Source organism: Styela clava, chromosome 14 (genome assembly GCF_964204865.1).
Source record: "Styela clava chromosome 14, kaStyClav1.hap1.2, whole genome shotgun sequence".
Classification (NCBI taxonomy): Eukaryota; Metazoa; Chordata; class Ascidiacea; order Stolidobranchia; family Styelidae; genus Styela; species Styela clava.
The window spans coordinates 18,087,394-18,111,072 of record NC_135263.1 but is presented as its reverse complement, the minus strand read 5'-3'; the positions used below and the strand labels follow the sequence as shown (position 1 = coordinate 18,111,072).

Here is a 23,679-nt window from a genome sequence, read left to right as displayed (position 1 = left end):
GTTAAAAAAACAACTACTGGAATGTCGGCACTTCGTATCCATTAACAATAAAATAAATTTCAATCAGTTGTATTACTACATATTCAAATTAATATATTCGTCCGCTTAGTAAAGTTACTTCTTCAAATACTTGTATTGATGTTTGGAATTTTACAAAACGACCCACTGAAAAATTGTCAAAATTCACTCGACATTGGGGCTTATTATGCTCATTCAATTTGAACAATATCATAGCCACTGAAAAAAATTAAACAAAAAAAACACCATGATGCAAATATAACACTTTTTAAGTATTTGTTTGTCAGATAAAAGCGTCCGTATATAGATTGTCGTGAGGTCGTCATAAATCCGCAAGTGGATTGAATTGAAGCGTTTGATGCAGCAATTCACGCGTGACGTGTCGTGTCCAGGTCGCTTGTTATCAGTTATACCAATATATTCAAATATTTTGCCCAGCTCTACTCAAAAAACAGTAATCATTGTCTTGATTGATTTTATGTTAATAAACTTGCCTTTTATGTATTATTTAAATTCAAACGTAGATCAGAAGTAGGCTGGTATTTATGTTTGGTAAAAGCGTTTGCGGCAATGAATGTCGTCATGTAAAAGAGACCAGCGACACTAAAAAGGTTATGCAGGCATGGAAAAGATGTTATGTGAACATGAGTAGGCTATTAAACGTGAATAGAAGAAAGGTCGAATCTAATCAAGACAAAGAAATACTACAAAATGTTGAAATACTTTTATAACCTTCTGTTGATGGAACGAGATCCATGTTTTTGATGGAAAGTATATTATTTTATATGCGTATGGTAATATGGAAAACCTTGAAAGTATTGAAATTTATATTTATCAGGAATTTTTATTTTATTATTATCAATTTGTAGATAGGTTCTAGTATTGATATCAAAATATTCCACAAATATATTTCCTATTTTAAAGTAAAATATTAGGCTTCAAACTTTCTAGCTTTGTAGTTTAATAGGACTTTGTACAACCTAACATTGCTGTTTGGATATTCCCATTTATTTTCCAAACCAAGTGGTAATCAATGCTTCAATTCAATATTAGGGTAATAATTATTGAACAAAATTATACAAATTCTACATCTGACATTATATTATTCATTGTTTATTGGTTAAAGATCCGTCCGTATTGGTAGTCCTGTTCCAACCGGTATGTGCCAGAATAATAAAAATACTGAATTGGAACATTTTAAAAGATTTTTAATAACCAGTCAAAAACGTAGATATAAAAATTTATTTTCAATGGTAAAACTTAAGACTTGTTATTATGTGTTCAAATGCACGTTTCACTGCGGTATGCGGTGTAAACCGCACTCGAACCATTTAAAAAAAATTGCCTGTTATCATGGTAAAAATAAGAACGAATTTTGAAAACTTTCAATTATTTAAAGTAATTTTTCACAGTTTTTGGCTTTGGCCTTCGCATTTTTGCTTTTTCAACAAGTTTTATATAAAAATGCATTTACTAAAAATTGAAAAAAAAATTTAATTACCTTAAATTTACGTCATGGTTAGGTATTTTTCCAATTTTTTTGTAAAAACTCGTGCTGAGAGTTTCAGGAAAAAACTCTTAATTTTAATCATGCAAAATTGATTGATTCACCGTTTAACCGCTGTTAGTGTCAAAGTCGCAGCATAAAACAGTATTTCCTTGAATAATCTTTTTGCGTATTGATTCAAAAGCATTATGAGATAAACTTGCTCGTTTTTATTGGTCAAACTTTAGAAAAACAGCTGCCGACTGATTTGAATTTTTAAATTTGAAAAAATTTTTTTTAAAAATTTGAAGCGTTTGGCATCACTAATCAAAAATATAGATTTGTTTTTTTCATTTCAATTCGAAATTGTCCTTGAGTTTATTGAGCCGAATACTGATATTATGTTGCATGTTGGAAGACAACGAGATAAAAATATATGCGAATTATTCTTTATTAGCAGAATGTATATATATAATCGAAAATGCAAAACTGCGAAATTCAATGGTAAATATTATTTATAACCGATAAGCATTTAAAACGGTGAACCGGATAACTACCCTCAGCCATGGTGAAAACGCTTCAAAATATTTTGGCGTTGAATGACGTTCATGAATTGTGATGTTTCCTATTCGAACATATAAATATTGTTGAATAAAACTGACTGAGCGTCAAAGCTCAACACAAGAAGCAATAGTTGTTTACATTTGCGAGGCAGAAAGATCGCGGTTTATGAACCCGTATGTTACCAGCTATGTATATTAATACACTTTGACAATGATGCAACAAGATATGGTGTTAACACGGGGTAAATTAAGCATGACTTGAGTTATTTTTTCCGAAATTTTATCTCCGCGTAGCCAAGCCTTGATAGGTTGTTTCACATACTTGTATGCCCATCTGTATGTAATTTAACAACATTTTATCGAAGAATACGAGACAGATACGTGGCGCCATAAAGCTACTTCATTTCTTGTTTAAATTTTTTCATTTACGCAAATGAAAGGTTTAAAAATAGTGGGTGTATCTGAGGTGTGTTTCATGTACTTGTAAGCAAAGCATATATGTATTTGAGCTAGGCAACGCTGGGAGAAATTTGTTCTCGGTCTTTAATCACAGCGCCAAATGGGAATTTAGAACACAGCTATTGGAACACCCCCATTATTTTCACTAATATTTTAGGTAGAAGGATGCGTGAAAGTCGCGTTTTTAAGCAGAATCTTAGTCGAACACATTGGTCACATTGTGAACACATCCTATAATGTTAGCCAATAAATCTCTCTCTCAATTCAGATTTATAGTTCATTAAATTTTCTTTGTAGACAAGTATACCTGTGCCGAGTTGCATCCAAAGTATGTTTGGCCTTCTTAGTCGTCATAATCGACCACTTGACAATGGCGATTCCCATACATGGGAAGTGGTGTTTATTCGACAAAATCACTAGCCGACTCATCTTCGCTTCGAGGCATTTTCGTCTGCAAAGCAACATAACGCCCGAATGTTCAACTGCAAGCTGTGTTAGAGACCAAATGACATTGCACAATTGCCGCGGCGGCATTGTGGGTTACAGTGTCAAATTTGTGTATCGCTAAAGAGTCTTTGAAAAAATGATGAAAAATGGTGCAACTTTGTGTTTGTGGCCAAATTTAACGCATTATATATTTCTTTTACTCTAAATTTATTTATACATTTGAATAGCTTGACGTTCAAAATCCACCCTTCGACCTCACACTAGCCAATGTAACAGTCGACTCGTTTGATTCAGTACAACAACACAGCGAAAATTCCCACAAGACTCCATTATTCTGCGTCTGCATAGTTGCCACAAAATGGCGGCCCATGGTGGACTCGTTTAAAATTAAGTAAGTTGCTTGCCGCCCATCGCCCGTTAGTGCCACGAACAGTCACAGTTGCTGATAATTTCTGTGGGAATGAATGCCAATGAGCCATGCCGTATAGGCATTTAATGCTATACTTTGTAAGCCTCCAGAAATATCACTTAACTATGTTATCCTAACCATTTATGAATTTGATGAACCAAATTTCGTGTCAAATATCAATAAAACAAAAATTGGAATGCAAAGTTTTCAAATTTTTTGTTGTTGGAAATATCAGGAAATGTTTTACATAAATCTTTCATTTTAAATCACCCCCAATAAGTGTGTGCTTTTATTTCAACAATTTTATTTAATGGTTCTCTCCACTTAAGCTCAATAATTCAATTAAATTAGTTAATAAAAAATGAGATCATCGGAAGATTATAACATATTACTACCACCTAATAACCAAATGATTGCGGCATTTATCTCAACGCATAACAGTGAAAATATAATCATTATAAATAATGAGCAGAAATGATACAGATAATAAAAATAATTTGCAATACTACAAAATTGCGTTTCAAATTAGTTTTTTTTTTCAGATCCGGTTAACCATTGACAATTCGAAACATAAACATAGTCCTTGCAAGGACTACGTACGGCTATATCGCCAACTAGCGTATGGAGTTTCGAGAGTCATAAATAAGCACGAAGATTAATTTTACCCGCTATCATAACTAAATATAATCCGAACAAAAATGTATCTACAAACTATGCTTTGAATACCTAAATCCCGGCGGCAATTTTTATTTCAAGTTTCCATTGATGATTAAAGTTCTTCCGAATATTATGAAAATCAGACTGAACGGGGCCGCTGTTATCATCAGCTAAGCGACCTAGGAATAAATGCATATAATAATTAACACCACGCACACCATGTTACAAATATCACGGAGTCCATATCAATGAAGTGCGAAACAGAATGAAAATCTCTCGGTTTGCGATCATAATTTTTCCGGGTATTTATTGGTGACGAATACTTTGCGATTATAGTCATATTGAAAGCGATTTTCGATCATCAGTTACGTAAAAATCATAGTTGTATATACGAAATATTAAACTAAATTCCGTACTTTGTCCATGTTTGCCATTATATTTGATCGACTGCTGTTTTAATCTTACTAGATTGCCCTGTAATGCTTCCGGGAAATCGAAAAAAGACATTGATGTTTTTATTTATTATATAATTAATATTACTTTTAATGTAATGATTTTCTATACACAAAAATTAATATAAAGCCCATATCGGTCACTTCGGGAATTCAGTATTTCAAAAAGCAATGGGTATATAATATATTGTTTAAGACTTAAGCCAACGGCAGGTTTCGTTTGACTCAAAGTTTTTGGACATGTTGTTGCTTGGATGTTTAATTCTATAAAGTAAGCCGAACTCGCGTGGTACAAAAAGAAAATCAAAAGTGTCCAGATGCTGGAATATTCTATGCTGGAGCAGTGGATCCTGAAAGTCAGTTAGGTACATACAGGCGGATAACAGCCTAATCCAATACAACATCAGAATAACTAATTTTTGAAATCTTTCTCATTGGCTATCCACCAAGTGCTATTTCAGTGGAAAACAAGAATAGCATGATCTCTTCTTATTTCCCTCTGTCTCGTTCCAAATATTTGTGAGTTTTCGTAGGATTGCACAAAATGGCAACATAACACTAAATTATTATGGGCACCAAAAACGACTGACGGTTATTTTTAGTTTTAGTACAGCAACTCAATTTAAATTTATCAATTTTAATTGATTCTATTTATTTTTGCAGTTAAATTTTGTTTTGTCTAATTAACTTAAAATATGATGTGACGGAAGCTTACAAATATATACATACAACCTCATTTTGAGTGTATGCAATTCGTGTTCAGCATGACATGTGGAAAAAATACTGAATTGTAAATTTTGATGTTCATTTCATTTATTTATATCAGGCGTGTCACTGTGGAACGGTAGAAAGATTAAAAGTTGGTATTTCGTGATGATGAGTCCAACCCAGATCCAATATTGTCAAGTCTGATATCGCATTGTCAATGTCACAATAGCAGATTCTGGGGCTTACTTGGTTTTGAGAAAACATAGAAAGGCGACTACTCTTTTCTAATAATTCTACACTTTTGATTTTCCCGTAATGGAATATATGGACAACCCAATATCAAATTTGATTTTCAGTGTCTCTATCATTTTGTTTTCACATATTTTTTTTCGGTGCATCGCATGCGCGAAGGGTTTTTGTAAAAGCAACTTAACACAAAAATTTAATTACGACATCTAAATTTCCATGTTTTTTATTTGCCAGGATTGCTGTATATCGTACCTATTTCAGCATTACTACCGTGTTATTCTCATATTAATGACATTTCCATATTTTCTCTTACAGTGGGTGCATCATAATAAATGACATTTTCAGTTGAATCGTTTTTTTAATTAACAAACTGATAGCTTAACATTAATTTTTCTATTTCTTTTTAACCACGTGCACCGGCAACTTTATATCTTATTATGCGCAAGCAACATGGAAAGGCTTACTGCTGAATGATGCTCATATCATGATATTTTATTTCATCTACTTCACGCTTGTTGCAAGTCGTTTTTCATATTTCAATCAATAGCCGTTATGGAGTTTCTGTAAGCGTAAGCACACTACCCCAATTCGTCAACGAGCATGGTCTCATTCTATAAAATTTATCTGGCGATGCTTTCTTGATTAATCAATATGCAACGTGAGTGATGATAGTTTGCACCAAACTTCAATGTCGTAGTTGGCAGCAACACATTCCTCATGTTATCACAATCAGCTGTTGTGGGGCTTTATCTTATGGCATCATAGATTGCAACCTATTGTATTCATGCACCAGTCTAAGGATGCTAAGTATGACTCATTACCAGTATTCGATTCTTAAATTTTCGATTCCGAATCTCGATTCCTCGACTTATTTTACCGAGAAAACATACCCATCTAAGCAATATCATATAAAATCAAACAGGAGAGCTATGTTCAAATATATGGACGGAAAAGAAAGCCAAAACTAAGTAGTATGGGTATCCAATCTGTCACAGAAGACAAAATCGCATAAAAAAAAATCTCCTAGCGAAATATATATATAGTGAAGTTTGCGACGTCGTAGCAACTCAATATAGCAGTAAGGCAGTTTATACATATATGTGGAGGAATTGCAACAAAACGTTACACATTATTAGCAATCCAAGTGTTAACCTCGAGAATCGATTCCAATGCATCAGAATCGATTCTAGTCGATTCTGCGAAGAATCGATTCTGTATTCGAATCCGGACTCGATTCCGCCATCCCTACGCACCACGAGCGGCTGACACCGTGCGCTTCGTTACGCACAAGTAACATGTAGTGACTTGTCACTAAATGATGCTGATATCACAATAATTTATTACATATACTTTACACTTATCGTGAGTAACTTCTATCAAAAGCCGTTTTGGTGTTTCTGAGATTTATTTTTAACGCACTTATTATATCAATATGATTTCTAAGCTGACGACTTGAAGACTCAACTGAACAGTAAATGCATGGATATGGAATGGATTAGCGGTGTTTGTACATCACTTGAATGACTGTATATGTATATTAAGTTGATTATAAGACATATGACATTGGTTTTATGTGTACATCACATGAATGGCTTCATATGTACGCTATTTTAAATTGGTAACATATGCATACGACATCGCTTAAATGCCTTCAAAAGTACATATAGTTGACTATACATACATATGAAATTGGCTAATTGTGTGGCTGCATGAGTATATTGCGTAGTCCATTTGAGCATATTGCATTGACTGTGTATGTGAATTAAATAACTGGCCGTATTTGTTTATTTATTTGGCTGTATATGCATATGATATGTGCATCACTTAAATATGTCTTTATGTGTCTATTGGGAGACTTGTGTGTACATTGTGTGCAATTGGCCGTGTACATCACTTGAATGGCCGTATATGCATATCTAATTGGCTATATATACATATGACATTGGCCGTTTATGTACATCACCAAAATGACTGTATTTGTATATTATATTAGATATAGCTTGTATATTGGCTGTATATCCATATTTAGTTGGCGCTATATGTATATCTTTGGTTGTATTTGTATATCACGTTACGAACGCCACTCGATGTGTCGAACAGGAGAAATCTCATTGGAATTCATGGCTATCCGGCTATGCAGAATGAAAATACTATGATGATTGTAGATGGTGTTGCAAAAATTGCCGGTGTAGAAGTAAAGTCATCATACATCGAAAATACTTATAGATCGAAGATATCTGACAAATTCATTTATCCCCAACTTATCACAGTCAAATTATTTTATGTGAATCTTCGCGACAAAATTTTCAGCGGTCAAAAAATATTAGGAAGCAATTCAAGAAAAGTACGGATGATTCTTGGTACTTATCTATTCGCGAAAATCTGAATAAAACAAAAACAGAAGAGAATTAATCAAAGAAGCAAAAAGTTTGATAACAAGTTTATATATACAACTAATGGTGATATATTGGTACGCAAAACTTCCTAGGCAAGAGTTCTTAAAGTGATGAATCAGAAATATCTCCTGAAAATTCGTTGACATTACAGACACACTTTATCAGTTTTAACAGAAAAGCAAATGTTGCAAGTCCAAAATTTCTTTTTGGGAAATATACACGGTTACCTTGCTGCTCTCATATTCTTGTTCACCTTGGTGTAGAGCAGGGTGATCCAAACCCAGGCCCGCGGGCCACATGTGGCCCGCCGCTTCACTATATCTGTGGCCCGTCTCGCATTCGAAGAATAATCAAAAAATCGCATTTCGTGTTGTTTCGTCATGAAATTAACCAGAGAAAGAGTTTGACATATTGTTACATCACCAATGTCACCGAAATGACTAGTGTTATGGCTAGCTGGGGCAACTAGCAAAGTTGAATGATGTGCTTGGCAGTCTAATTTGTTAACTAGCTTTCGATCATTTTGTTCAGGAATATATGCTAACAATTTTAACATCATAGAAAATTAAAAATTGAATGCGTATTATATTAGCCTATGTTGGCTATGGCTGATAACTAAATATTTATGTTATGGCCTAACAATATAATTCATGCCGAATGTTTTTTGCAACCAGCCTAAACACTATTACAAAAAATGCTGCCTGTATGTCGAGAAATTTAGGAATTTCCCTTCTGTACCTCACATTTGGTAATCAATCAATCTGCAGTTATTTTGTAAACATGAGTATGAAAAGAAAGCTGACGAATTCAAACAGATTTTTAACTGGATATGGGAGGGAAAATACCACAATGCCTGCTTGAGATGTCGGCAAGTTGTGTTGGTGACAAAAGAATTGAATTTTAAACGGCATTTTAGAATCTTGTGAGCAATGAGCATTTTTCAAGTGATTTTGCTTTGAAAATCCAATCGATGTTCAAAAGCATTCACATTTGCGGGAGCACTTTTTCCGTTATGAAGAGTTTGAAATCTTACACTAAATGTAGATTTAGTCGGACTTTTGCAAGTTTTAGTAAGTTTTTCTCGGAGGTTTTTGCATAGGTTAACTTGATAAATGACAGATACTGATCAATGTGTTCGCACAATAAAAAGTGTTTTTATTGCACTGTTCACCTATTCTCGGCACTATTGTGGCCCGCGAACAATGCAAAATAATTTTGTGGCCGCCGAAGCCGACAACCTTAGACCCTCCTGGTGTAGAGTAATAGAAATGTTTTGAAAAAGCATTCAACTGTTTATCCGATAAATTAATAATGTTTATCCAAATAAAAATGCATCTAAATATATGGAACTTGAAGATGTTAACAGTGTCTTAACATCAGATCGTTTTTTCTTTATTCACATGAATGTCAGATCTCTGCAGAAAAATATTGACTCACATTATAATTTTTTAGTTTGTTATGTCAATCCAATAATTTTCCAACTGCAATTGAGGTATCTGAGACAAAGCTCACAAAACATTCTACTTCTGAATATTCAGCTTTCACAACTTTGTGAGTATTAACTCCGGGACCAAATCTGGTGATGTGGGATTCTATATCCTCAATAAAGAAAAGTAAAATATTTTAAACTTCTCTGGCCAAGAAAGCTTGAGGTATGAAAGTATTTGGCTGGTGTTGAAACATAAACAATCGAACAAATATGTAATATTAGGATCAGTGTATAGACATACAAGACAAGATAAAAGAAGTTCATGGATGAAATGTTGTGTTTGCTGAATACAAAAAAAAATCTATTATTATATTTTGGAACATATTAATATCAATTTGCTGCAAACAAATAACAAGAACAGTCTTGATTATGTGAACATGCTTCAAATCAAATTTTTTGTTTCAATCAATTTCGCAACCAACGAGTCTCAAGCACATCATCGACCCTAATTGATCATATTTACACAAATCCTATTAATGCCGATCTTGCACCAGTAATATTATCGAGTTATATTTCCGACCGTGAGCAAAATGAACACACTTGATAATATTTTAAGAAGACCCGGAAAACATCGTATGAAAAATTTTAATTTGAAGTTCTTCAAAGGTAAAGTGTTCTACGATTTTTCCATACTCCCGGTTAATTGACAAACACGCACCACTTCGCAAGTTGGCTCGTTAACAGATGACATTGTGTCAATTGAGTCATAGTCTTTTTAAATCAATCAATTACAGGATTTCATTGTACAAGTCTCATCTGATTTCTGGTTCATTGGAGCAGGAAGCTCACTGTGAGAAATATGCCAAAACTGTTTAGCATTCTATTGAAGAAGCAAAGCGAGTTTATTATACAAACAAATTTGTAGAAAACAAATCTAATTTAAAGAAAACTTGGACGTCAATAAAGTCCTTTATCTCCCCCTTGAGGAATCTTTCCCAGGAGAAATTCTAAATAAAAATGGCTCTCTTATCAAAAATTCATTGGAAATAACCAATTGTTTCAATAACTATTTTGTGTCTATTGTATCCAGCCCCCAAATTCTGATGTTTTTAAACATTATGTGCAACGGCAAGTGAAGAGTACCATTTATCTGGAACCAGTGAGTGGAAAGGAATTATTGGACACGTTAATGGACATAACGAACGTTCCAATATTATGTTGTTGTTGTTGTCCTTTAACAGTTTTCGGACACCTAGTGGAAAACCTAAAAAGTAGCTTTTCTTTTTGATTACTGGATCAATTGCTTTGCAATTTTTAGTGGTTAAAGATGTCAGAAGGCTATTACTTTTATTTATTTCAAATATTCTTGTTAGCTCTGTGAGATTTGTTTTTGTTTGCTATGACGTCACCGAACGTTCTGCGGACGCATATGCTGGCACTCCTCTTCATGTTCATTTGATCACGTGCCATCGAACGTCGGTGGTTCGTAACGAAATCCTTGCTTTGATAAGATTTGAGGAATGGTGATTGGCGAATAGTGCCGTACTTGGTGTTATATTACAGTAGTGACTCGGATCGTTGGTGTTACTACAGTTGTGGGTCGAACCATCTTGCAATTTCAATTCACTAACTTGTAACTGTCTCGTAAAAGCGGGACTTGCAGTCACTGTTATACCTGATGTCTTTAAATGTTGGTGCTTTTCTTGGAATCGGTAAACGTGACCATATGTTTGAGCATAGCTCTCTTGTTAGCTGAACTAAACAAAATTATTATACAATATGCCATTGGTCCTGATATTATTACACTACAATTTATCAAGTTCACAGCTGACATTATATCTTCTTATTAGCAAGTATATTTTCCTTGTGTATGAAAATGGGATGTTTTCATCAATTTCTAAAATTACACCATTTAGAGTTACACCATTCCACAAAGCTGGAGATCGTAAAGTTTCGTCAAATTATCGTCTCATTTCAACACTTTCCTCATTTTTCAAAATATTCGAACGTTTTAATATACAAACGCCTAAAACTATATTTTTACAAGCACGATGTTATGAGTGACTGTCAGTTTGGTTTCCGCGAAGACTGTAATTACCACCCATGCCGTGATTGATATCATGGAATCTGCTATGGATGATTTAGAAAATAACAAAACTAATTGTAATGTTTTTCTTGACTTAACGAAAGCTTTCAATACTGTAAATCATTCTATATTTTTAATCTGTCTTTTAACTGTCCATGTATGGTATTTGTGGTGTTGCTACAAAATTATTGACAAGCTGCTTGTTTCAGAAAAGTCAATATATATGTCAAACTAAATTCCACAACTTCAAATATCTCCAAGTATCATGCGGAGTTCCCAGGGGCTCAATTTTAGTCCCTTTACTTTTTATAATATATGTCAATGCTACTAATAGTGGAACCAGAATGTTTGCTAATGACATTGCTAAAAGCCACCACGGTGCTCTGAAAATCATATAGTATTCATTATTTTATTCTTGTATTCTGTATGGTATCGTAACTTGGGGTTGTTGTGACAAAACCATTCTTAACAAACTACAACTATAGTCCAAAATAAAGCTATTCGGACTTTGGGGTGTCACGCTGGGCTTAATCTTAGTAGTTACTACAAAATCTTTCGTAATCTTAAAATAATAGATCTGATAAATGGCATTGAAAAACATGATTTCTGATTGGTATAATATAATATAAAGTGTATACCGTCATAAACCTGATTCATGTCAGGAGAGTTGTTTTGTTTTAGTGACCATATGGTCTTCGCGACCTACTGTCAATTCCGTTGTTAGTCGTAAATTTTACTCAATGAGTTATTTTTTTTTATTTATTTATTGGCTAATTACTGGATGAAGAATCTATCTTTCTATCTAATAATACTACAAACTCTATTGAAAAATTCGATGTCGCCGGTGGGTAATTTATTTCGTGTGGTCACGTGTCATATTACCTCACTATATAAATGTGACATTTAATGCCTATCACAGGAAATGGTAATAAAATACTTATTTCAGAATAATTGTTCCAAAATCAGTTTGGGATTCCGCATATTTAATTTCTGTTACAAGTTCTCATTTTGTGGATATCGACCGACATTTGTAATTTTAGTTGAAAGCACAGAAAATAACAAGTATCCTTCAACACATCACAACATAACCAACTCGAGATTTTGAGTAATATTGTGCCAATTATTTATTATTACGACACGTTTTGTTTAACTATAAGTCACGTGTAAGGCTGTGTAAATTTATGTTAATTCAAATCAGTTTTATTCCTAATAGCCTACGGCAATGTAAAAGAATAAGATCTTTCTCTGGTTGTATATATATATATATATATATATATATATCATTCTGGAGCATTTACCTGCAAAACATCAGTTTAGCAAAATCTTTTTATCGGAAACAGTATTTTGTGGATAAAGAAGGATTCTCATGCTCGTTGCTGAATATTCTCATTTTAAAACAATACTCCCATACTTTTGGATTTAATGTTTTATATTATTTGTTAATATCGTATAATAAAATAATATTTTAATTAGGCATCAGAAATAATGTCATTTGATAATATATCTTATAACATTTTTTTATTTCCCCTTTTCCACTTATCTTAGTTTTATGTCGTTATTTATAGATTGTTTTTTAAATATTTTACATTCCTATTTATACTTCACTTGAGAAACGTGTGACTCAAAGGTTTTAGCGACTTAAACGTGCTACTTTATAGCTGTTACGATTTAAAATTGTAATTTGCCCAGGGCAATTACGCTGAGATTATAAATTTGTCAACAGCATATTTTATTAAAATGAATCATATCGGCACATGAACAGCCTCCAGGTCATTACATTCAAGTTGAATTGATCTGACGTGACAAAAACGAAACTACAAATATCTAATTTTGCCACGTAAGTTCCTCACATATTGTACGTAACCCTATTATACAATTTTCTATATATATATTTGATAAATAAACAATTATGCCAAAAACATTTGCTGAGATGTTAAAGAAATTTCATTTTTGATATTTTAAATTTGTGATCCTTGAATTTCATAAAAACCGTTTAAAAGCTTCAAAAACCCATTACGATGAATGATATATATTAGAAATCAGATGAAAATAATATCTTGTTTGCTTACTCGAACATAACCTATTATGATGTATCCCAGTATTTTATTGGCCTGCTTTAATTTTAGTCAAAGTGCCGAATATGCTTGAGAATGGGGTCGATCTTAATAGAAATAGCGAATTTATCTCTCACAAATATAGTGCAATAGTTGGATCTCAAATTCGTTTTTAGGTCTTAGACCAAAACGTGTGACTATGGTTTAAACGCACGTACGCTTGTTTTCACTGCTATGCCCGACAGAAAAAACGATAAGTATAGACACTTACATCAAGTAGCCTTATTTACTAGCGATTAATAAGCAATTTTCTGAATTTCGTTCACGGTATTGTTTAATTTGATTTCGAGAGGATAATCAAAAACTGCAAGAGTGTCGAATAAATTGCTTTTCAGTAATTTTGTATCTTATTTTTGTGATTTTTTTCTGCATATATTGAATGTTTCATTTTACAAACTGTGGAAATTACACAAAACGTGAATACAAAAATGTTGATTATCTCGAGAGTGAAGTTCACCCTAAAGATCTATTTGTAATGACAATGTTTACCCGCCAAAATTTGATAAGTTTAAATTAAAAACTACTTCAAAAATAAATGTGGCGGCAGTGATCTAACATAATTGGTACGTACCATAATTTAATGCATTTTATTCAAATTTAAAGACGTTTTTTTAAGGCTGTGAGAAAATATTAAGAGTACAAGAGGACAATTCAAATTTTAGTTATTACTTACTTTTAGATTTTAGATTGTTAACGGTTTAAAAATTGTCAAAGTTGGTAATATTTGCATTTGGAATTAAAAAATTTACTTATTGCCATATTAATTTAGAGATCGAAATGATAAAGCGTTAGCATACAAGTCAGTTTTAACCATTCGACTTGAGCTTCAAAGTACGAAATTTTTATCTAATATTTTTGGATATGATCTTACACAATTACTGTATAAAATTACGAAATCAAGCTTATAAAAACTTGTAAACTAATATACTATAAACTCAGGTCGCTCTGCTCTCTTGCAAACGAATACATCGACGAAACAATCCAACGCTTTGTGAGTTAGGCCTACTTTTCACAATTTCATACGGCAAAACTACCCGTGGTATTCTCAATTTTAGTAACCAAAACAAAATTGCATTAAAATGCAATGATTTGGACTTGGCATGGTTGATCTGTATACACGTTTTATAATTTTACTTTTATTCAAATATGTTGACAATATATTCCATTAATAGTTTTTAGCGTATTTAAGAAACGACACTCAGCATTTCATTTTTTCTAATAAAAACAATGAATCATGCGAAATCAATGTTACAACGAATTCAATTATTCAAGTATTTATATCTCAATCTAATGACTACTACTATTTAAGAAAGAAATTCGTGACATTTCAATATGGTTTTCCCCTGATTTGTCCGAAGATATGATAGAGATGATTTATTTCGAAACTGTTGATTTATATACAAAACATGAATTTTTTTTTCGAGAGTCTAAATTTGTTATGAAAATACAACTACTTTTATTACATCCATCTGAAAATCGCCGTCGCTGCATTTTTATTTGGAATAAAATATTATTTTTAGCATGCGCTTAATCTAGTCTTCAATCGCATTGTAAGCAATTAGTGAATGTATTGATAGTATATATACCGTTTTTGTTCATCCCTTAGTTCTATATTAAACTATGGCATATCTAACTGAAGGCAATGTTTGGCGTGTAGCATACACAATTTGATTTGTCAGCAAAATAGAGCACTATTCCTTTTTGCGACGTCAAACTTATTTTCGATATTGTCATGTTTCATTCAACTTGTTTTTAAGTCAATTCGACAAACAACTAATGAGTTGTTTTTAACGCGTTTATGGTTTGTAACATGAATAAGAGCATTTTTCGCCCTGAGGTTATCTAAAGTAGTATGAAACAGACACGCAATGGTCTGGAGGAAAACAATTTTGCACAACCGCAGTCAGTTTATAGGTTTGCGAGCAGTAGACTATACTTTTTACCTAATATACTATAACTAGGTTTCATCCAAAATACCTACGCTTTCGATGTCGTCTATTTAATAAAAAAGTATTTTTCATTGCAGTATAATATTTGAATAATGTGGAAATTTACTGTTTTTTTGCTTTTTGTTGCTCCACTTCGAGAACAAGTGTCAGGACAAGACATTGTGTGGAATCGTTTTCTAACTATTCCAGAAAGTATAATTTTTATTCGTTTCTGTTTTCGTTTCTGTTTGTTTTAGAATGTAAGACGATGCAGCAAAGAATATTCAGATTTTAATAGAAATATATTGAAAATCATGTTTAGAATTGCGATGTCTTGTTAAATTACTAATTGAATTTTTTCCGTTACGTTAGCTTTAGTAAACACCCAGTAACCTGATTTTACTATTTTCTTCTACCATACAGTTGGTTTTCCGGTGGATTGCGTGAAACGGTGGGGCGAATGCATTGTCTATGATGGCGGGTCTTACAGAGTAGAAGAAGTCGTAGTCGATAGTGTTGCCGGTGGTGAATGCAATCTCAATTACGAATTTGGTATGTATGTAGCCTAGTTAATAACATATCTAATTTAACATTATTTAACATTTCAGAGCATATATGTTCTTATTTCAAGATTGTGACAGCGCGGGACCGGCTCCAGTTGATTGTGTAACAAGTTGGGGACCTTGTCAAAATGGTATTCGACGAGAATTTGTTACGACTGCGGCACAAAATGGAGGAAAATGTGTTACGCGAACCGAAAGTAAGTTGTTATTCAGAGATTTTCCATTTTTGTTGATTAAATTAAACAAGTTTGTTTAGGTAGTATAATATGTAGGACTAGTATGGTATGTTTCAATAAAAAAAATGACTTCAATTCTGTATTTCAACGTTTCATAAACGATTCAAATTGTAAGACCAAATATCATATTATTACAAATGTTTTTTCCTTTAGTTTAGAAAATTATATTACTTATTTTATAGCTTGTGCTACTGTTCCACCCCCTCCTGTGGACTGTACAAAGGCCTGGGGTCAGTGTCGAAACGGTTTCCGGCTTGAGATTGTTGTTAGACCAGCGAAGAATGGAGGAACTTGTTTCTTAGATCGCGAAGGTATTATAATATAGGAATGAATTAATATTCTCAAAAATATAAAATAAATCAAATAAGCTTTCTGAAATTTACATACTTTTATGAGTGAAACATTTTTCATCTAATACATACGTGTTGCGGTATTCCCGAAGTATGTGAACCAAGATGGCGGACACCGGAACGTAGTACGTGTTCCAGGTTAGGGTTAGGCCATAATTTCAGGTACTGGCTAGTCCCCAAAGTCGTAATAGAACTAAATAAGAAAAATTGAATCAAAACTATAGCCTTAACCATAATCTCGTACGAATACTACGTTCCGGTGTCCGCCATCTTGATTCACATACTTCCGGAGTACCCGTGCTGCAACACAGTTAATTTTATTGTACAAATGATACCTTCTCAGCTTAATGATTTTTTGTTGTTGTTCACTTAAAAGAGTGTGGAATTGACTGTGTCAAAGAATGGGGACGATGTATCAATGGTTTTCGACGCGAACAAATCATAACGCCAGCACGAAACGGAGGAGAATGCCCCCGAACACGACGTGAAAGTAAGAGATTTCATTTTTCTATTTATATTTGGTGTCACTATTCCAAACAATTTGAATTATCAAATGTTTGACACTCTCATATTCTGAACGTGTAGTCTGAAGTCAGTCAATAAAGACAGGTCATCAGATGTTACTTGGATTCGTCCAGTGATAATAAAATGAACTTGAACTAATCTCTGCAAAACACAAGAAAGACTGGACCAAATGGAACTATAATTTTGAAAAAAAAACACTGACATGAAAAAGAATTGTAGTGCGTCGCATTGGCCGGTGAATTGAGTTTCAGAACTTTTTGTGGCCATCGTATGACCCAGAGACTCGACTTGTCAGCGATTGGATAATGAAATGTATTTATTTACCCAACACAGGCCGTAGGCATGTTCACTTCAAGTTTTGACACTTCAATGAAGTGCTTCATACCTAATATAATTTCTGATTCATATGGTTGTATATTCTAGTTAGATACCTTGGTTGTCTCTCTTTGTCTAAGATAACTTTATGCTAAAAAATTTACTAAAAAGACGGTCACGGTTAGCGGTTACTGGAAAATGAACCCTTTCTCCCTTCTGATAATGACCACGTGATCTCTTACTTGTAAATCTAGGTGAAGCTCTTCGCAAGTAACCTTCTTATTCTTACTTACTTTCATCGCTAATTTTTTAACTATTATTTGACGACTTCTGGTCTTGTCTCTTGCAAACAGTGTATAAAAAAGCATGTGCATTTAGGATGCGCCGTTGATTGTCAAAAGAGATGGGACACCTGTGTGGGAGAAGGGCCATCCTCGGCCAGGCGGGAGGTTGTTGTTGTTCCAGCGAGAAATGGCGGGAAATGCATTCTCAATGAGGAATTCGGTAATATAAAAAAGCCTACCCGTTTGTAGATTATATTAATTACAAATATAATTATTCATGATCTATACAATTTTAGGCTGTCGGCCCTTTAGTCGCGTGAATTGCGTGAAAGAATGGGGAAAATGTAAAGGAAATGGCCCATCATCAGTCAGAGTAGAAATCGTTGTTACTCCAGCTAAGCATGGAGGAACTTGCGAATTGAGAGAAGAATATGGTGAGTTGATATTTACAACGCGTGTTTTGTTTGCTTGAAAAATCATTCATTACATTACGTTCTTGAAAAATCAAATATAAAAATTGCGGGAAATGCGTTCTCAATGAGGATTCGCAGGCTTGTCCATGAGACATATTTTTCTGTCCCATTCCCATCCCATTCCCAATTATGCCTGTCCCATCCCATCCCATGGGATTCCCATTGGAATACAATTCGATACAAATTGTTAAACTTAGGTTTAATGTCTACTAAATAGTACTAGATGTACAAATAGACATGCAAAACGACAAAATTTACTGACTTGTAACTTTATATTCATAACTATTAAACATGTGTCCATCCGCCCCTTCACAAAGTACATTGTTAATGCTGAATATATTTTGCTCTTTACAACTAACGAGAGAGCTATGCTCAAATATATGGATACGTAGTCCATAACGAAATGTTTCACTTTCATTTTCCCAAAATTCATACGGTTTTCGTGTCCCACGTGTCCCATGGGAAATATAAATATGTGCTGTCCCATCCCGTCCCATGGGACGTTTCCCATGGGAATTTGGTAATATAAATACCTGTTTGTATAATATATATATATATATTAATTACAAATATAATTACTCATGTTTTATATAATTTTAGGCTGTCGGCCATTTAGTCGCGTAAACTGCGTGAAAAAATGGGGAAAATGTGAGGGAAATGGCCCATCATCAGTCAGAGTAGAAATCGCTGTTACTCCAGCTAAGCATGGAGGAAATTGCGAATTAAGAGAAGAATATGGTGAGTTGATATTTAACACACGTGTTTTGTTTGCTCGAAAATTTATTCATTGCATTATGTTCTTGAAAAATTGAATAGAAGTATTGGATGTGATGGTGTTTACGGACTTGATTTATAACGATTACAACTTTCCAAAACAGGAACAACTAGTATTAAGCTATCAAGTGGGTTTCTACGTGATTAACCACCTATCCTTTTTACATGCTTTTGTTCTGGTAAATCCATATGAATATAATGCAAGGATGCTGTAGCAAGAGTAGCAATACGAATAAGTTGAATAATGTTTGTCTGAGGAAGTCTGACCTTCGTCAGACGAAACGTTACAGATATATTTGTGTTAGTGTGCAGCAAGACTCTTGAATCACTACTAATATTTAGGTTGTCGTTTCGACCCGGTTAATTGTGTGAAAAAGTGGGGAAGATGTTCTGGATCTGGATCTACTTCCAAACGCGTCGAAGAGATCGTTTCGGGAGCTCTCTATGGCGGAAAAACATGTAAACCACTCAAAACGGAATTCGGTAAGTCTATGTGTGTTCACGAATCGTTAACTTTTTTTTTTTGGGCTAACAAATGTCTTAAAATCCGAAAAAAATGCTGTACAGAACAGTATTTGTTCCCATGTCTTGTGAAATACCAATGAAAATAATATTAGTCGATGAGCATTAATGTAAATAATGATTTATTGTATATATATATTTATACCGTATGAGATATAATTACCAATTAACAATGAATATGTGGTATATTTATTTAATGTGGAATTGCTAGAAAATGCTGACCAATTGTAACTTAAAAATACAGTGCCGTTTATTACAACAGATTCGTATACGCATTTTTAATGAAGTATGAAATCACCAAAATCGGCGATCAAACAAATATTAAATATTTACACAAAACAATAACTTGCAACAAAATTTATTTATTTCAAAATAAGGCTGTCGAAGGGCTCCGGTTGATTGTGTTAAAACGTGGAGTCAGTGTACTGGTAAAGGTGAAACTTCCCAAAGAAAAGAAATAGTTAAAACATCCGCTAGAAACGGTGGAAAACCATGTAAAGATTTCAAAGTAGAAATGGGTAAGAATATATGTGAAGTCATTTTATATTATAGTCTTTTGTAACGAAATTTTATTTTTATGATTCTGACCCTGATTTTCAAAGTCATACATTGTCCATTAATCAATGTTTCAAAATTCTATATCACATAAAAAGGCCAAATATCTGTAAATCTTTATCACTATCATGACCTGTGGTATTGTGTAAATGTAGAATGTATGTCATTTTTCAAGTGAATAAACTTATAATTCTATTTGCAGTAGAATAAGCAGGGCTTTTGGAAATTCAAAGAATTCCGACTTCACTTACTTGTTACAATGGTAGTACCATAATAAATGCGAGTGTTGAATTTAAATAAAAATCAGGTCTAATGAATCGTTCACGTTCAAATAATATGCAGGTCGCTTTCTAATCGTATGCCAACATCATTTAAATGCAACTTTGTCTAATCGTTAATCTCCCGAATCAAACTTTGCATCAGTTTAGTAAATTGGTAATAAAAAATGTAACATTTTGTGCAGGATGTGATAAATCTAAACCTCCCGTCGATAATGAATACAAAGACGATACTCCCGGAAAAGAGTTGGCAACCCTTTTCCTGGCTAATTTAGTCTCCGAGCCATCAACGTCTGGAAAATCTACTAAACCAGCAGTTACAGGGGCGAGATCGCTAAACTTAGATCGCGGGCCGCCGCCGTCTCCCGCGGACTTGGGAGAAACGGATTTAAAGAAAAACTGCACCGAGAAAAAGACCAAAGATGGAAAAGTTATTGCGCTTGGATGTGACAACGTTGACAACATCGATCCTGAAATTAAGAAAGAAGAAGAAATTAAAGCGTTCAAAAGCATCCGAAAGGGAGAAAAACAACCTCCTTCCATTAGTCGACGAAAACGATCAGAAAGAGGTGCAAATGTAAGTATGAATTACTTTACCCATATCTAATATCCTTCCTAAATCATACAATGCATTCCTTTGACATCATATCTAAATATGTCAAAGTAGAAAATTGAGTTTCATGAAACCTTCTTATTTTATTGCTACTTAAAAACAATCTCAGAAAGAGGGAAAATATTCATACTGTAGAGTGTATAGGAATATCTTGATTCATTTTAATTTCTGTCTTCAGCCGGTCTCAAAAGTTAATACAAGAGACATCCTAATATACCTTGATTCTAGTGGAAGCGTTGGACCTTATCGTTTCGAAACTCTCAAAGAAGTTTGCAAAGCGATCGTCGATGGTATTTATACTTTATTAGGCTGAATTTTTGCTGTTGAAATCATCTGGTGAATCCTTGGTTATAAAATAGAATTAAAATCAAATTCTTGGTGCGGCTGTAGCTATATTGATTGTGGATGAATCAGGATGCAACCGCGTAGATATATAAAATTGAAATAAAGTAAAAAACATTTATTGTAAAGTCATGTAAAATATAAATGACGTAATGCTAAAATTAAGTAGAAACAACGGACTGAAACAATCACAGGTTTAACTCTGTACTTTACAATTTTAATTCTTATTTGTAAACGGTAGGGTGCTTCAAAATGTTTCTCTCTGACGTGGATTCCAAATCAAGAAAATGTTAAAACTTCACAACAAACTGCGCATGCACTGGCTAAGCATTTGGTTAGATAGTTACGTATGATCATTGTTTTTATGTTTCTTTCAGTATTATGCGGGAGAATAGCACTTGGGAAATATCAGACGAGAATTGCTTTGGCAACATTTAACGCTAGACAGTTACTCAAGTTTCCTTTTACTAAAACCGACAGCGTAAAAGAAGTAAAAAACAAAATCCAAACTGTTGGGTAATATTTTCAAAAATGTATTTAGTTAAATACTTTTGCTGTTTCTTGAAGGTACCAAATCTCGAATTGGGGTTTCTAATAATTTGCATTCGTAGAAAGAAAGAAAATATTTATGAATTATGCTCTTACAATCTTCATTTTATGTAACGTACTTCATTTCCCACGAACATGTACATGTAACACATGCACGTAAAATAATATTTATCTTTTTTGAATTCTTTACTCTGTATTTTCAATCAGGTACGATTACGTATACTCTTACCAATCCTGCATCAGGGATGCCCTGGAATTTGTACTGACAGATATATATACAGCTGAAAACGGTGCAAGAGATCCTTCTTACGCCGAAGGAGATATGATCATGATAACAGATGGGTGAATATTTAGTAACCTGGCCATTTAGTATTTGGAAAAATCACTATGCCATTCAAATTTACGATCTGCGAACAAAATTGTTTAATGTGTCATAATACCTTCGCAGTGAATCTTTTAAATGAAGATGAATGTATTTGTATATTAAGTATATATTTACTTAAATTATACCTAAATTTATGAAGCAAAAATAATTACTGACAAATATTCAGCAAAACCACGAAATCGAGCTAATGTTTATGATTGGGTCTGAAAATCTCCATGAGTGAAATGTGGCTGGGCGGTTACTGAAGTGTCAATTCTTTCGTCACTTGCTAGTTAGCCAATACTGAGTTACATAAATTAACATGAGAGTCAGTACTAGGATAAACTCTTTGAGAACAATGTTTATTAATTCAGAATTTGAACATTTCTGAATTCCGAAAAAATATACAGCTTGAGACAATATTTTTTAATGCAAAGCTTCAAAACTCATCATATATATAATATTATGGCCGTTTTTCAACAAAAATCCATGTTAAATGCAGGTGTGCAAACTGCGATTTCGACAATGATGGTAAAGGATTACAACGTGCCGCCTACAGATTGAAATTGAATAAAATCAACGTTTATGCCATTGGTGTTGGTATTGAGGAAAACTGCAGAAAAGTATTGCAGGTTGGTTACAGTTGTTACATGTGTGTAAGCTTCGAATGATTTTTCGCGAATTGAATTCCGAATTTGAATTTTCGTTTTCGAGTATTTTCGTGTCTGATTCTGTTTAGCAGAACATCGAGTCATTTATTTTGTGTATATGTGAAATACAGTTCGCTTTGTTATAAAATGAATAATAAACTGAATTTTATGGATAAAGGTAAAAACATAAAAAAATCATTCAAATGCACTTGTTTCGAATAAGTACGAGTGTAGATTTCATCTAACTAACTTTTATGATAATCGCCAAGTGCCTTATTACCATTTGCACCATGATGCTAAATTGAGAACGGCCACGAGTGAAACAAATACTGCGCATTGTTACCATTGCAATGATAATTGGTAATTTACAAGATAGCTCATATAATAACATATTTGTTGAACTAAAAAAAGATAAATTGAGCGTACCTTCGGACGAAGATGGGCCTGCGCCTATGTTATACTATGCTATCTGCATTTTGAAATTGTTTCATGGTCGATTGTTGTTACAGGTATTAGCCCGTGGAGGTCGATGCTTTCATTTCTTCTTTCTGGACAACTGGGATATCGATGTAGAACAATTTCTGTACCGATTGAAACGGCCACCGCAGAATCGTTGCTTAGACAGATGGGAATATCCCGGAGTTAATTGTCTAAAAAAGCCATAAAAAGTATATTTTAAATTGTCAGTCCCACATTTATCACATCATGTCCGATTCTCGTTTATTGACCTCTGCATTTCAAAGACTAATATTAAAAGGACATTTGATTCACACCCATAATTATAACCCCAGTGTATGGTTTATGGAGTAAAAGTTTCTAACTTTATCATTTTATAAAGTATATACAGAATACATTCAATTTCATTCAGCGATATTATTTGGTTTG

At 33.5% G+C, this 23,679-nt stretch overlaps 1 protein-coding gene across 1 annotated transcript; it reads left to right on the top strand.

Moving 5' to 3' along the window:
* The first annotated feature begins 15,456 nt into the window (after positions 1–15,456).
* LOC120341035 (uncharacterized) lies at positions 15,457–23,665 on the top strand. Its single transcript, XM_039409461.2, has 16 exons — positions 15,457–15,614; positions 15,825–15,953; positions 16,033–16,161; positions 16,383–16,511; positions 16,927–17,040; positions 17,769–17,894; positions 17,971–18,108; positions 18,748–18,885; positions 19,264–19,404; positions 19,821–19,961; positions 20,462–20,853; positions 21,068–21,179; positions 21,609–21,747; positions 21,988–22,122; positions 22,647–22,776; positions 23,304–23,665. The coding sequence occupies exons 1-16, from the start codon at positions 15,515–15,517 to the stop codon at positions 23,457–23,459; spliced, it is 2,349 nt and encodes a 782-aa protein (XP_039265395.2). The 5' UTR covers positions 15,457–15,514; the 3' UTR covers positions 23,460–23,665.
* Positions 23,666–23,679: the final 14 nt, after the last annotated feature.